The sequence below is a fragment of the Apodemus sylvaticus genome, chromosome 5 (genome assembly GCF_947179515.1).
Source record: "Apodemus sylvaticus chromosome 5, mApoSyl1.1, whole genome shotgun sequence".
Classification (NCBI taxonomy): domain Eukaryota; kingdom Metazoa; phylum Chordata; class Mammalia; order Rodentia; family Muridae; genus Apodemus; species Apodemus sylvaticus.
Genome location: NC_067476.1, coordinates 57169737 through 57184001, shown reverse-complemented (window position 1 = coordinate 57184001; position 14265 = coordinate 57169737). Strand labels below are relative to the sequence as shown.

Here is a 14265-nt window from a genome sequence, read left to right as displayed (position 1 = left end):
AAAATAAACTTAAAATGATATGAAAAAGCATTAATATACTTTCATTATATGCATTGTATAAGTAAAGAAATTTATGTTTTGCCATTTCAACTTACATTATTATATAGGTTCAATAATTTTCCATTAAAAACACTGATAATTCACAAATAGTAATAAAGATCAATGTAATTTATCAAAAATTTGTGACTGTTCAGCTGCAAATTTTACTTCAAACATTTAGCATTATAAAACATGATTATTTTAATGAAATATGCATTTGACTCTTTATGCTTATATCTTTGAGGTAAAATTTAAGCAGAATGATCTTCATCACATTAAAACAAAGTCAATGAACTGCTTAAGGGCACCAAATAGGAAATTTTATAACAATATCTAAGAAATCCAAATTAATTGTGATTGAACAAAACTGTGTATCAACAGGAATAGCTTCAAAGTGGTTCAGGGGTCACTGAGTTCTGTTTTGGAATCATCTTTGTATGAAGATTGCTCTACAACATAGCATCATAGTGTTTGCTGTAGAAACAAGAAGACATCTATAATTCCTTGCTCATTTAGGTTCAAAAATATTATTGGAATTACTGAATAATTTAGCTTCTGATACTGGCTTTGAAATCAGACTTCTATAATTTTTGTGTTTATTTTTTTTAAAAGAGAAATGTTCAAAAAGAGAAATCCAGTCTTTCCTCAGTATCAAGGTTCACAGCACGTGCTATGGTTTTCTGTTCCCATCAGTGGAGTAGATGGCACAGTGGCAGGAATCTCTGCCTGCATCCTGGTGTGTGTGTCACTCAGGAGACAAGGCCAATGTGCACAATTAAAACAGCTCCAGACTGCAGCAAGGATGCCACTGAGAACCCTTGCATTCTGAGGAAAGATTGGTAAAACCATTACAGACCAGCAGATTCTAAACTCACTAAAACAGATTTGCAGTCAGTGTGACTGAACCCTCGTGAGATGGGATAGATGTTTGAGGAAGAAAGAACTTCAAGTCTATGATCTGCTTTTGAATTCTGTAAATGTGTGTGCAGCAGAAATGGTTCCTTGACACACTCTAGTTAACTGGTTTGAGTAGAGTCATTTTTTGTTGAAATTCCATTTTTTAATATGAATTCACACCAAATTTGAAATCATATCCTTTTAAGTGCCCACAGCTGAAAAGAAAGTTCGCAAATTACTTCCTGAACCTAAGCCTCAGCCAAAGGAGGAGGTGGTGCTGAAAAGCGGTACAGTACTTCTCTACCAGATGTCAACTTTCAACAGCTCGAAAAATGGACTCACCCTGAAAGCTCACAAAATACATCTGCCCTTGATTTTATTTTAGTTAGATTCTTCATCAAAACTCGAATGTAGTTCCACTAACAATTAAAGAATATTATTTCTGAATCTTTTTAGAGAAGCAGTAGCTATTTTGTGAGCATTCATATTATTTTGAAATTGATGTTAACAGATACAACTAAACTGATAATATTCTAACAACAATGACCATGGGTATCATTTTTCATAACCAAATGGTGAAATAAAATATACTCAACTTTTAAAATACTGTATATGCAACTACTTAAGCCTAAATATACTCAATTTCAGTATAACACAAGATCACCGCAAACAATAATACTTTTTATAAAACTAAACATCTTCTCTACTAAATATGAAAAATTAGATGTAAAATACTCACAAAAATAAAATTCTAACCTTCTTTCATGTACAGTTATTGATCTCTAAGCTTCATTCTGATTTCTGCACTTAAACTACTTTTAATTCAAGTAGTTGTCAATAAATCATTTAATTAGAATTTGTTGCTATTCAAATATTTTTTTTTATTTGAACCAGTTTTTCCCCAGAGTTGTCTCTAGGCATAGAATCTAGAGAGATATAAAGTGTTTCTAAGTCTGTATGAATTAACATAACAAATGTTGTTTGGGGGATTGTGGGGATGAAGGCATTTCTCAGTACATGCTAATCCATGTGCTAGCTGCATGTCTTTCACTGCCCTTGCTTGCATACCATCTGTGTTCATTACGCTTATTCAACATCTTCATTCGCTCATCTTGGTTTACATATAAACCTTTTTGTCTTTGAAGTTCTAAGAAAGAGACCCGAAGAAGAAGAACCTAAAGTAGAACCTAAAAAAGTAGAAAAAGTTAAAAAACCAGAAGGTAGGAATCATTTTCATAAATGACAATTTATGAAATTCTCTTTCATCAAAGTGGACAGTTAACAAAAGGTTTATTTTGTAAACGTAATTAAAGTTCAACATCAACATAGCTTCATATTTCATCTGTCTGTATTGTATGTGTTCCATTGTCTGCTTTATGTTTGGATATTTTACAGTACTTCCCAAATGCAAACACTTTTTGGTCTTTTGGCTAAGCACAAGTATAGGATCTGTTATCAGTATTAATAATTTCCAGATCCATTCATGAATTTCTCCATATATTTATTATTACTACTACTACTGTGGTTATTATTATTATTTATTGCTCTGCTATATAAGTTCTCTCCATGAGAATGGCTGGAATCATCTAGCTGGCTATGGAATAAATTCATGAGAGAGTTTTAGCAATGCTTCCTAAATCTGGGAGTTCTCAAGTGGATTGACATCTACCATTTGCCTACTGTCAAAGGCTGCTAAGACTGTGGTAGATCTAGTTTAGGAGGGGAGAGATATCAGAAGTTGGAACCAAGTAGATGAAAGAATGAAAAAAAAAATGGAAGCGCAATCGTGAGAAAAAATAGAAACCAGTCTATAAAATGATTTGCATAAAAGCCATCACTAGAGTTTTTGAGAATTCTATGAGAGCTTTAGTGAGGGTTTTCAGGTAGCCTGCTTTCTGAATTAACACTAGACAACGACCTTCTTTCCCTAAAGAGCCACCACCACCTCCAAAAGCTGTTGAAGTAGAAGCTCCTCCAGAGCCCACACCAAAGGAAAGGAAAGTTCCAGAACCAACCAAAGGTATGATTCTCCGACACGTTCTTGGTTGTCTCTAAGAGTGCATCCCAGGATCATTATCCTGACATCCTGGCCAGACATTACAGGCATCCTGTCTTCCTCACTTTCCTGTGCAATTTGCTAATAATCACAGACTTGTTAAATAAGTTACTAGGCTTGAGTAATGAGATGAATAACGACTCCAATCCAATCCAATTCTTCCTATATTTTTTTAATATTTTGTTGATAACCATATATGAATGTATATTTTGATAACCACATATGTATAAATACTAATATCCTCATGTATGTTAAATTTGCTTAGTTATAGTTCTGACTTTGTGAAAAACTTACAAAGAATTGTGATAACCTGATTATTTCTGTGAATTGTTTTAGTTCCTGAAATTAAGCCAGCAATACCTCTCCCTGGACCTGAGCCAAAGCCTGAGCCAGGTAAAGAAGCTGATTCTTAAGGCGAATGTTTTTCAAGCTCCACATAATTGACATGTAGCAAATGAAAAAAAGTCAAAGTTTTTTTAGAATAAAGTGATATATATTAAACAAAAACATGAAAATCATTGTGCTTCAAATGATTTCTGATATCTCAATATGCTTAGTACTCTCAGAAAAACCAGGTTTTTGGAGATCTCAACATTACATCATGAAAGACCAATAGGCCACCAAGCATAGTTGTCATGTGAGGTGACAAGCAGCTGCCTTAATACAGTGGGCATCTTCTCTCCACAGAGGTGAAAACCATAAAAGCTCCGCCCATTGAGCCCACCCCCACCCCCATCGCCGCCCCGGTGACAGCGCCTGTGGTTGGAAAGAAAGCAGGTATGGATCCTGCAGTTCTTTTTTTGCTAACTGTATGGATTGCTTCACAATGGATTACATTCCGAGCATCCTGTCAAGTCCTGAGCTGTATGATTAAACTGTTACATTTTCATCTGATAGACTCCAGCTAATATGTCACCCAGTGGATACAAATGGTGCGTTGTGTTCTGCAGTCCCGCAAGGCATTTCTTACATATTCTTTTGAGATTAACTAATGGGTGTTTGGTGGTGATGAAACTCTAGGAGACAAACTCTCATGAAACATAAATGGAAATCCCACGGAACAAATCATACCCTTGTGCCCTATAGTGACACTAAAAAACTACTGAATATTGAGATGATACAAGTTTTACAAATAAATACTGCTGGTTTCATAATTTTGTGAATATATTTAATGAAACTAGGCACAAACCTAAGAGCCTAACTCCTGATGTTTGAACTCTTCAGTATCATTTATTTTCCATAAGTGAAACTGGTCTCTCTTTATATTTTAATATTTATAACAAAGGACATGACTCATCCCAGATGGCTAACTGATAAGTATGAAAATCATACAAATGTCAATCTTTTTAATTGCAGAAGCCAAACCTAAGGATGAGGCCGCCAAGCCGAAAGGCCCCATCAAAGGTGAGTTTCACGCCCCTCAGACCCATGATAGCATTTTGCCTTGTGAATTCCAAGATTTTACATTCAAGGGAAATATTTTCAAATTCTATAATATTCTTTATTTCTGACATTGCTACGAGTATTATTCAAGTAGATACTATAAAAAGAACAAAGTTGGTCATGAATTCGTTTCTTGATTTTTCATTCATATACATATGTATATGTGTGTGTGTTAATTGTACATTAATCTGGCTATTTTATACACAGAACTGAAAGTTGAGAAAATGAAATGTGCCTGTTATTTTTAGGATCTTTTCATCTTCATGTCTGTTTCCAATTGACAAGTTATTTATTTATTTGTTTGTTTGTTTGTTTATTGTGACTACATACACTTCCTCTCTTCAGACACACCAGAAAAGGGCATTAGATCCCATTGCTGGGATTTGAACTCAGGACCTCTGAAGAGTAGTCAGTGCTCTTAACTGCTGAGCCTCTCTCCAGCCTGATTTTATTTCTCTATTCCTACCTTATCACTTTACCTTGACTTTGTGATGACTCTGGAGATGCCCAGTTAACTCTCCACTTCTTTGCTTTGAATTAGGTGTAGCCAAAAAGACTCCTTCGCCAATAGAAGCTGAAAGGAAAAAGCTCAGACCAGGAAGCGGTGGAGAGAAACCTCCGGATGAAGCCCCGTTCACCTATCAACTGAAAGCCGTGCCACTGAAATTCGTGAAAGAAATCAAAGACATCGTTCTGACGGAGGCCGAGTCTGTGGGCTCTTCTGCCATCTTCGAATGTTTGGTCTCTCCGTCCACTGCCATTACAACCTGGATGAAGGACGGCAGCAACATCCGCGAAAGCCCAAAGCACAGATTCATTGCAGATGGCAAGGACAGGAAACTGCACATCATCGACGTTCAGCTTTCTGATGCCGGTGAATACACCTGCGTGCTGCGCTTGGGAAATAAAGAGAAGACCTCCACTGCTAAGCTCATCGTAGAAGGTAACTTTCAGTCCTGCACACGATCTGTTTCTAAGCTTTGTGCAAGAGACCCCAGTAGCAACACTCATTGCAAACATTAAATCTGGTTGAAATTCTCCACAGAACTCCCTGTGCGCTTCGTGAAAACGCTGGAGGAGGAGGTCACGGTGGTCAAGGGGCAGCCATTGTACCTGAGCTGTGAGTTGAACAAAGAGCGTGATGTGGTCTGGAGGAAGGATGGTAAGATCGTGGTGGAGAAACCTGGCAGGATTGTGCCTGGTGTCATTGGCCTGATGCGGGCCCTGACCATCAATGACGCAGATGACACTGATGCCGGAACATACACCGTGACTGTGGAAAATGCCAACAACCTGGAATGTTCTTCCTGTGTAAAAGTAGTAGGTGAGTACATGTGAGGCTGAGGGGACAGGGTTGCTTGAGCCGATGAACCTGAGACCAGTATAGGCAACAAAGTGAGACCTGCATCTACTAGAGACACTACAGAATATATATGTATAACATATACATACATATATGTATGTATATATGTGCATATTTATGTATATGTCTCTATATATTATATATAAGAACTAACTTACTATGTATATATATATACACCAATATGTACGCATATATGCACATATATACATATATACATATATTCATGTAGCTAGGAAATTGTTCTTTTTAATGTAAGCAAATAGAACAACTAATTCTCAATGTCTGAAGACCAGAAGTCTCATTGATACCTTATCTTAAAGGCGGGTTATCAGCATAGTATATAAGAATTACATCCAGTTTCATGAATTTTTCCTATTTTTAAAATCTCCTGAAGGACTCATTCTACTCTCACTTTGTCTCCAACAGAAATCATTAGAGAATGGCTGGTAAAACCTATCCGAGATCAGCACGTGAAGCCAAAGGGGACAGCTGTTTTCACCTGTGACATAGCCAAGGACACGCCAAACATCAAATGGTTCAAAGGCTACGACGAGATCCCCTTGGAACCAAATGACAAGACTGAGATACTGAAAGATGGGAACCATCTCATCCTCAAGGTTAAGAATGCTATGCCAGAAGATATTGACGAGTATGCAGTGGAAATTGAAGGGAAAAGATACCCGGCAAAGCTGACACTTGGAGGTATAGGAATCTTACCTGTTACTCTTCCAGATCAATTTTATGTGTGCATAAAGCAAAATAACACGCCAAAAAAATACAAAAATGAAATAGTAGATGAACCTACACCCAGGTACAGAGAGGCGGCACTAGGCAGACTCAGTAGTAATAGTTCTGTTTCTCTTTTAAAAGAGTGATCACTGGGGGCTGGAGAGATGGCTCAGCAGTTAAGAGCACTGACTGCTTTTCCAAAGGTCCTGAATTCAAATCCCAGCAACCACATGGTGGCTCACAACCATCCGTAATGAGATCTGATGCCCTCTTCTGGGTGTCCAACGACAGCTACAGTGTACTTACACATAATAAGTTAAAAAAATAAAAATAAATAAATCATGATCCCAGGATGTTGGGAGCAAAACGAGAGGGTAAAACAAGAACTGGAGGGGATGGATGGGCCCAACACACAATATACACATTATGAAATCCTTAATTTAAAAATGTGGCATATGGCTAAATCATCTAAAGCATTGTGTTGCTTTATCTCTGATACAGAGCGCGATGTCGAGCTGCTTAAACCAATTGAAGATGTCACCATTTATGAGAAGGAAAGCGCAAGCTTTGAGGCAGAAATCTCAGAGGAGGACATTCCTGGGGAGTGGAAGCTGAAGGGGGAGCTCCTGCGGCCCTCGCCTGTGAGTGTCGTCCATTAAGTTACCAGTCACGGGAAATCATAAATTCGCTTGTCTTGTTTAAGTTTAATGTGCAGGCTTCACTTAATAACAGCACATGTGGGTTTTTAAACTCTCAAAGGAGGGAAATTATTTACTGCCTTCTTTGTGGACAACTTGGATAGAATTTGGTAAACTATTCTAACGTCCAAGCTTCCCTTATTTGTTTCTTGGTGTATTATATATTGTTTAACACTTGATAGAAATCAGAAATATTCTCTAGGGAATTCATGTCATGTAAATAGTAATGAAAGTGGCCATTTTGTTTCTTTCAGACTTGCGAGATCAAAGCTGAAGGCGGAAAGCGCTTCTTAACTTTGCACAAAGTAAAACTGGACCAAGCTGGTGAAGTCCTCTACCAGGCTTGCAATGCGGTCACAACTGCCATTCTGACAGTCAAAGGTCTGGGGCTTTAAAACCCTCGGAGTGGGCTCCCCTCTCTCTCTGCATCTGAAACACCTTATTTATTTATTTTTTCACTGTTTTCAGAAATCGAGCTTGACTTTGCTGTGCCCCTGAAGGATGTGACTGTCCCAGAGAAGAGACAGGCTCGGTTTGAATGTGTCCTCACCAGAGAGGCAAATGTCATATGGTCTAAAGGGCCTGATATAATCAAGGCATCTGACAAATTTGATATTATTGCTGATGGAAAGAAACACATTCTTGTTATCAACGACTCTCAGTTTGATGATGAAGGGGTCTATACTGCAGAGGTAGAAGGCAAGAAGACATCGGCACAACTATTTGTGACAGGTAACAGTCCACTGATGACCTCTGAATGTTCTGTTCGGTGTGTAGGTGTCCTTACTTATATTTCCTGATTAACACAGGATGCCTAGCAGCAGTGTCAAATGTCCACTATAACCTTCCCATTGTTATAGAAGACATACGCTCACTCACACACACACACACACACATACATACATACACACACACACACACACACATACACACACACACACTAAACCATACATCCCAAACAGAACATTTAACTTTTAAAATGAAGAATAATCCCATCTCAAACAAACAACTAAAGGGCTCATGAGTCACATTTAACCCCACATAGTAGAGCTGGCTCTTTGTGTAAGTGACCTGCATTCCTGAATATGTTACCTGCTTGCCCTGTAGGCATAAGACTGAAGTTCATATCACCTCTGGAAGACCAAACAGTAAAAGAAGGCCAAACAGCAACTTTTGTCTGTGAGCTCTCACACGAAAAAATGCACGTGGTCTGGTTCAAAAATGATGTCAAGCTGCACACAACCAGGACGGTGCTCATGTCTTCCGAGGGGAAGACTTATAAACTGGAAATAAGGGAGACAACACTGGATGATATCTCACAGATCAAAGCTCAAGTGAAGAACCTCAGCTCTACAGCCAATCTGAAGGTCTTGGGTAAGTGGGACCAGCCTCCGAACGGGTAGCAATTCTCTATGTCCAGTCCTAGAGTATTTGATAGTCTTCAGTCCCCACATTTTTCTCTGATGATTCGACCCGTGTCTCTGGCAGAGGCTGATCCCTACTTCACCGTGAAATTACACGACAAGACTGGCGTGGAGAAGGATGAGATCATCCTCAAGTGTGAAGTGAGTAAAGATGTGCCGGTCAAATGGTTCAAAGACGGGGAAGAGATCGTGCCTTCGCCCAAACATTCTGTCAAGACTGATGGCCTGCGCCGCATCTTAAAGATCAAGAAGGCAGAGCTTAAAGACAAAGGGGAATATGTGTGTGACTGCGGCACAGACACCACCAAGGCCAACGTCACTGTGGAGGGTGAGTGAGCCCCAAATGTAAAACTGTACATCTCAGAGGCTGCAATCAATGTATGTAGCTCAGTCCCACTCACAAAACTTTGTATACTTTCAGCCCGGCTCATAAAAGTGGAGAAACCTCTGTACGGCGTGGAAGTGTTTGTGGGTGAAACCGCCCGCTTTGAAATTGAACTGTCTGAACCTGATGTCCATGGCCAGTGGAAGTTAAAGGGAGAGCCTTTGACTGCTTCTCCTGTAAGTGAGCACAGAAGAACGGATCAGATAGGAGGGCGTTAATTGTTTTTCAGGTCCCCCTCCTCCAAAAGTACAATTCCTTGGTGGCTTGCAGGAAGTCCCATATATGTAAATACCATATATGATCTCTCTTCATAGGATTGTGAAATCATCGAGGATGGGAAGAAACACGTCTTGGTTCTGTATAACTGTCGGCTGGACATGACCGGAGAGGTATCCTTCCAGGCGGCCAACGCTAAATCGGCAGCCAACCTGAAAGTGAAAGGTACGCCACACACAGAGGCACCTCTTAGTATTTTCTGTGAAAAGCTCCCTGCTAAGATCCAGAGCTGATGGGGGTGAAAGTGAGCATGCGCTGATGTGGTCGGCTCCGGCTTCTCTTTCAGAACTGCCGCTCATTTTCATCACCCCTCTGAGCGACGTCAAAGTCTTTGAGAAAGATGAGGCTAAATTTGAGTGTGAGGTGTCCAGGGAGCCCAAAACATTCCGCTGGCTGAAAGGAACCCAGGAAATCACCGGTGATGACAGATTTGAGCTCATCAAGGATGGCACCAGACACTCACTGGTCATCAAGTCGGCCGCTTTTGAAGACGAAGCCAAATACATGTTTGAGGCTGAAGATAAACGCACAAGTGGCAAGCTGATCATTGAAGGTAGTTTGGTGGTGGTTGTTGTTGTCCTCGTCGTATAGGCTGCCTATAGAATAATGTTTTTTTTCTTTTTGCATTTAATTTTACATTCCTTTGTTAAGTGGTGGAAATAATGAGTTGGCCTCTCTTTGACAGGAATCCGTCTCAAATTCCTGACCCCACTCAAGGATGTGACAGCCAAAGAAAGGGAAAATGCTGTGTTTACTGTAGAGCTGTCCCATGACAACATCCCGGTGAGCTGGTTCAAGAACGACCAGCGCCTGCACACCAGCAAGCGGGTCTCCATGCACGATGAAGGGAAAACGCACTCGATCACATTCAAAGACCTGAATATTGACGACACCTCCCAAATCAGAGTGGAGGCCATGGGGATAAGCTCAGAAGCTAAACTCACCGTGCTGGGTAGGCATTTCTTAAGACATTGTGAATCCAGCAGACAAGGGTGGCGCGTGTGCCATGTGAAATAGTCTTCTGAGGGTAATACTGCATGAAAGTGTGCCTGAGAAAACGTCACATGCGTTGTCAAGTGTGTTTCTGAAATACATTTACCTAAAACTACAGAGAAGCAAGGTGCTCATCATTCTCTTAGGCCTGCAAAATTGCAAAAATCAGATTAAAACTGGCATGTCACGTAAAATAAGCATGCATAAATACTTTCTCCTTCCTTTACCAAAATTATCTGAGTAGTAGTAGGATTTCAAATTTCTACAGAGAGAAGAAAAAAGAATATAGTAAGTCTTATTATTCTCCTTGTTCCTTTCTATAAGAAAATCTGTTTATGCCATATTATATATATATATACATACACACACACACACACACTCATGGCAAACTATACTCATTGCAAGCTATAGACACTCTTATGGCAAATTGCTGATAGAGGAAAATTTTCCAAATGCATAAAAACCTAATAAGAATGAATAAGAACTTGGAATTTTGGACAAATAACTTAAAAGATATCACACAATTGGTAATTATTTTTAAAAAGTCCAAACATCCTGCAGATGAGTTTGAATCATGTTAAGTCCTGTACACCTTTCCAACATTTAGAAACTGAAGATAACAAATGATGAATGATTTGGTACCATTTTAATGCATTCTTGGAAGTCTCTGAGATGCCAATAAACCATCCTGCTCTTCTGGTGTGTGACAGTTCTCCCTTTAACCTTTACTTGCAGAGGGTGACCCATACTTCACAGGAAAGCTCCAAGATTACACAGGTGTGGAGAAGGATGAAGTGATTCTTCAGTGTGAAATCAGCAAAGCAGACGCACCTGTGAAATGGTTTAAGGACGGGAAGGAAATAAAGCCGTCTAAAAATGTTGTCATTAAAGCTGACGGCAAGAAGCGGATGTTGATCCTTAAGAAAGCCTTGAAATCAGATATCGGCCAATATACCTGTGACTGTGGGACAGACCAGACCTCCGGGAAGCTGGACATTGAAGGTGAGGAAATTTCCATGAGTCTCCTCCTGGATGCCATGGAAGTCATTTCTGCCAGAGACCAATGACACATGACGACCCTTCATTTTTCCAGATCGGGAAATTAAACTGGTGCGACCCCTGTACAGCGTGGAGGTGATGGAGACAGAGACGGCCCGCTTTGAAACCGAGATCTCCGAAGATGATATCCATGCGAACTGGAAACTCAAGGGAGAGGCACTGCTCCAAACACCTGTACGGCTATTTCTGAACCTGTCAGCACTTAAGAGGGATAGTGTGAGATGGGAAAGAACAGGCGAAAAGTCAGAGTGTATGCAGGGCATTTGAAACATCGTGTCAGGTTCTATGTGTTATGACCTGTAGCAAAAGGGAGATGTTGGGATCAGTGAATGGACTTGGAAGGTCACCTTTAGATTGATTTGTATCCAGCACAGTATATGAATTCTATGATGTTTCTAGTTAATTACGTAGCTAAAAGAAGTAGTTTGCCTGGCAGTACCCAGTATATCATACATAAAGTTGTGTGTATCGTCATTCATTTGTACCATCCTTTTATAGATCATATTCTATCCCTATGGGGGAAAAGGGTCTCAGCATTACTCACTGTGAAATACCTTTCTCTTCTTTGGCACAGGAATGTGAAATTAAAGAAGAAGGCAAACTCCATGTCCTTATCTTACACAACTGCCGCCTGGACCAGACTGGAGGGGTAGATTTCCAAGCTGCCAATGTCAAATCTAGTGCCCACCTCCGAGTTAAACGTAAGTATTATGTGTGTGTATGTTAAAGTCTAACTCCAGGTTGCCGTTAAAAATGAATGCGTGTGAAATTAATTGGGATTAGAAAATGGTACTCTTGTACAAAAACTGGCTTTCTTGTATTTACTTTTTGACCTTCTCATATAAAAGTCCTTTGGATGCTGAAGTCTAGATATTTTCAGGGACTTTGTCATTTGAACAAAAACAAATTAAGCAAGTCACATTTTCCCTCTCTAGCAATCCTTTCATTCGAAATAGATAAACATTCGATAAAAATTGAGAATTAAAAATTCTTAAACACCATTTCACTCTGACTAGCCAACTGTAGCCCCATGGGGAAGACCTTTGCTGTGTGGGCATTTTTGACTCGAGAAGGAAGGCAGAAAAGTTAGGCTCCCATTTTTGGAAGGTGTAAAGTGGTTGATGGACACCAACAGGCTGTGGGGCCAAGGACCCCTTGCCTCTCCCAATCAGAGCCTTAGTTATTTTGGAGGTCACATACCTTATGTAGCAAGAGGAACTTGACGCCTGGCAGAGAGACAGATGCAGCGCAGATTTCTTGCTGACCTTGTGTATCTGAAGAAGGGGCTCCTACAAATACCAGCTCGTTGGCTATCAGCTCCCCCTTCTCAGCACCACGGGGCCACGCATACATGGAAGCTAAAGCAGCAGCGAGTCTTGTGGCTCTTTCCTTCTTGAAGAAAACAACCATGGAAATGAAGAACTAAATCTATTTACCCTTGGGGAAATTCCAGAATGAATAACACAAGACATTTTCTTTCCTCTCGAAAAGCACGGGTAATTGGTCTGCTGAGGCCTCTAAAGGATGTTACAGTGACCGCAGGGGAAACAGCCACCTTTGACTGCGAGCTCTCCTATGAGGATATCCCAGTGGAATGGTACCTCAGAGGGAAGAAGCTGGAACCTAATGATAAGGTAAATTGGGTGTGGCAGGGCGTGGCTGGTGGTCTGCCTTTCCCTCTGTGCTGCTTTCCCTGCCCTTCACTTCACTTTGTTCTTTCTAAGGTTCCCTTCACAGTCCTTGCATTTTCCCTTCCTCTAACTTGACTGCTGCTGAAACTGTAAGGTGGAGTTTTTCAAATTTATGTTAGGTTTAGCCTAATGATAGGGTTGGGTTTTTTTTCCCCCTAAATTAGAGACAATAATTTTAAAAAACGATCAGGTTGTAGTTTTTCCAGAGACAAGAATAAATAAGGCAGATGTTCGACTTAAGGCCAGCTTGTAGGCATGCCGAAAACACAGCCTGGAGCAAAGGGGCTTTCTAACTGGGCCCTTGTAACTTTTCTGACTCCTTCCGTTCTATCTACTGTTCTGCATATAAGTAGACTGAGAGGAGACTAGAACTCCATTTCAGGCAACTGATAGCACTGGAGAGATAACTTCTGAGCAGATTTTCTCTTCTAGCTTTTCTCCAAGGCTATTTTTAAACTCAAGTGCTTTGGGCTGTGCAAATTCTGGAATGCAAGGGGACTATTTAAAGTGCAGCTGGTCTGCCCTCACTGGGGAGAAAGGACAGGGCCAAACCCTGTGTGTAAATGAATAAACTCTTGAGAACTTTTGGTAAACTGCTTCAGCTTTTACTAACATTCCAGAGGCTCAATATTCAACCCCAAACTGAAAACTGAGCCATTTATTACATATAATAGACCCAAATACAATTTGCCTAAAAATGATTACCATTTGCCTAAAATTTGCCTTCAATTGACCTATGTGTGTACCTCTGGGGTTCTGTTAGGATCAGGAATTAAATATGTACCCCTGTACAGCAGAGGTGATACTCAAATTAGCTTCCATTGTAATTCACCATGTATTTTGAATTCTTAAAATAAAACAAAGAAAAATACAGGACATTTCATTGTTCTGTGGCGTTCACATTGCTTGCTATTCCAGAAATGATACTGACCATATGTAAAACTTCCATACAAATCCGATTTTAAGGGCTCAAAACCAGAAATCATCAGAAGGGGATTAAGTCTCACAAAGAAGTTGGAGCACTAGAGCCTCATGTAGATGTTTGAAAACAAGTTTTAAAAATTAGCATTCTCCAAAAGAAGTCATAACTCTATAACAGTCATGTGGTAGGTAAGGGCTATGACCTTTAGTTTCCACTGTTATCAACTAGAAAAGGCAGCAGAACATTCCAACCGTAGCATGAGAATCGAAGTACACACCAGAAAACTTCCA

General features: G+C 40.0%; 1 protein-coding gene across 5 annotated transcripts in view; it reads left to right on the top strand.

Annotated features, from left to right (window-relative positions):
- Ttn (titin) overlaps window positions 1-14265 on the top strand; it is a 269529-nt gene that overhangs the window by 152972 nt on the left and 102292 nt on the right. For all 5 annotated transcript variants that reach the window (XM_052182769.1, XM_052182768.1, XM_052182766.1 and 2 more), the window contains 22 exons: window positions 1143-1223; window positions 2082-2156; window positions 2870-2956; window positions 3329-3393; window positions 3682-3769; window positions 4349-4396; window positions 4977-5378; window positions 5481-5759; window positions 6225-6500; window positions 7029-7168; window positions 7480-7606; window positions 7694-7957; window positions 8333-8599; window positions 8714-8977; window positions 9071-9210; window positions 9349-9475; window positions 9597-9863; window positions 9996-10262; window positions 11039-11305; window positions 11397-11536; window positions 11937-12063; window positions 12854-12996. In XM_052182769.1, coding sequence (XP_052038729.1) covers window positions 1143-1223; window positions 2082-2156; window positions 2870-2956; window positions 3329-3393; window positions 3682-3769; window positions 4349-4396; window positions 4977-5378; window positions 5481-5759; window positions 6225-6500; window positions 7029-7168; window positions 7480-7606; window positions 7694-7957; window positions 8333-8599; window positions 8714-8977; window positions 9071-9210; window positions 9349-9475; window positions 9597-9863; window positions 9996-10262; window positions 11039-11305; window positions 11397-11536; window positions 11937-12063; window positions 12854-12996 — 3941 coding nt within the window. The remainder of the gene's footprint in view (window positions 1-1142; window positions 1224-2081; window positions 2157-2869; window positions 2957-3328; window positions 3394-3681; window positions 3770-4348; window positions 4397-4976; window positions 5379-5480; window positions 5760-6224; window positions 6501-7028; window positions 7169-7479; window positions 7607-7693; window positions 7958-8332; window positions 8600-8713; window positions 8978-9070; window positions 9211-9348; window positions 9476-9596; window positions 9864-9995; window positions 10263-11038; window positions 11306-11396; window positions 11537-11936; window positions 12064-12853; window positions 12997-14265) is intronic.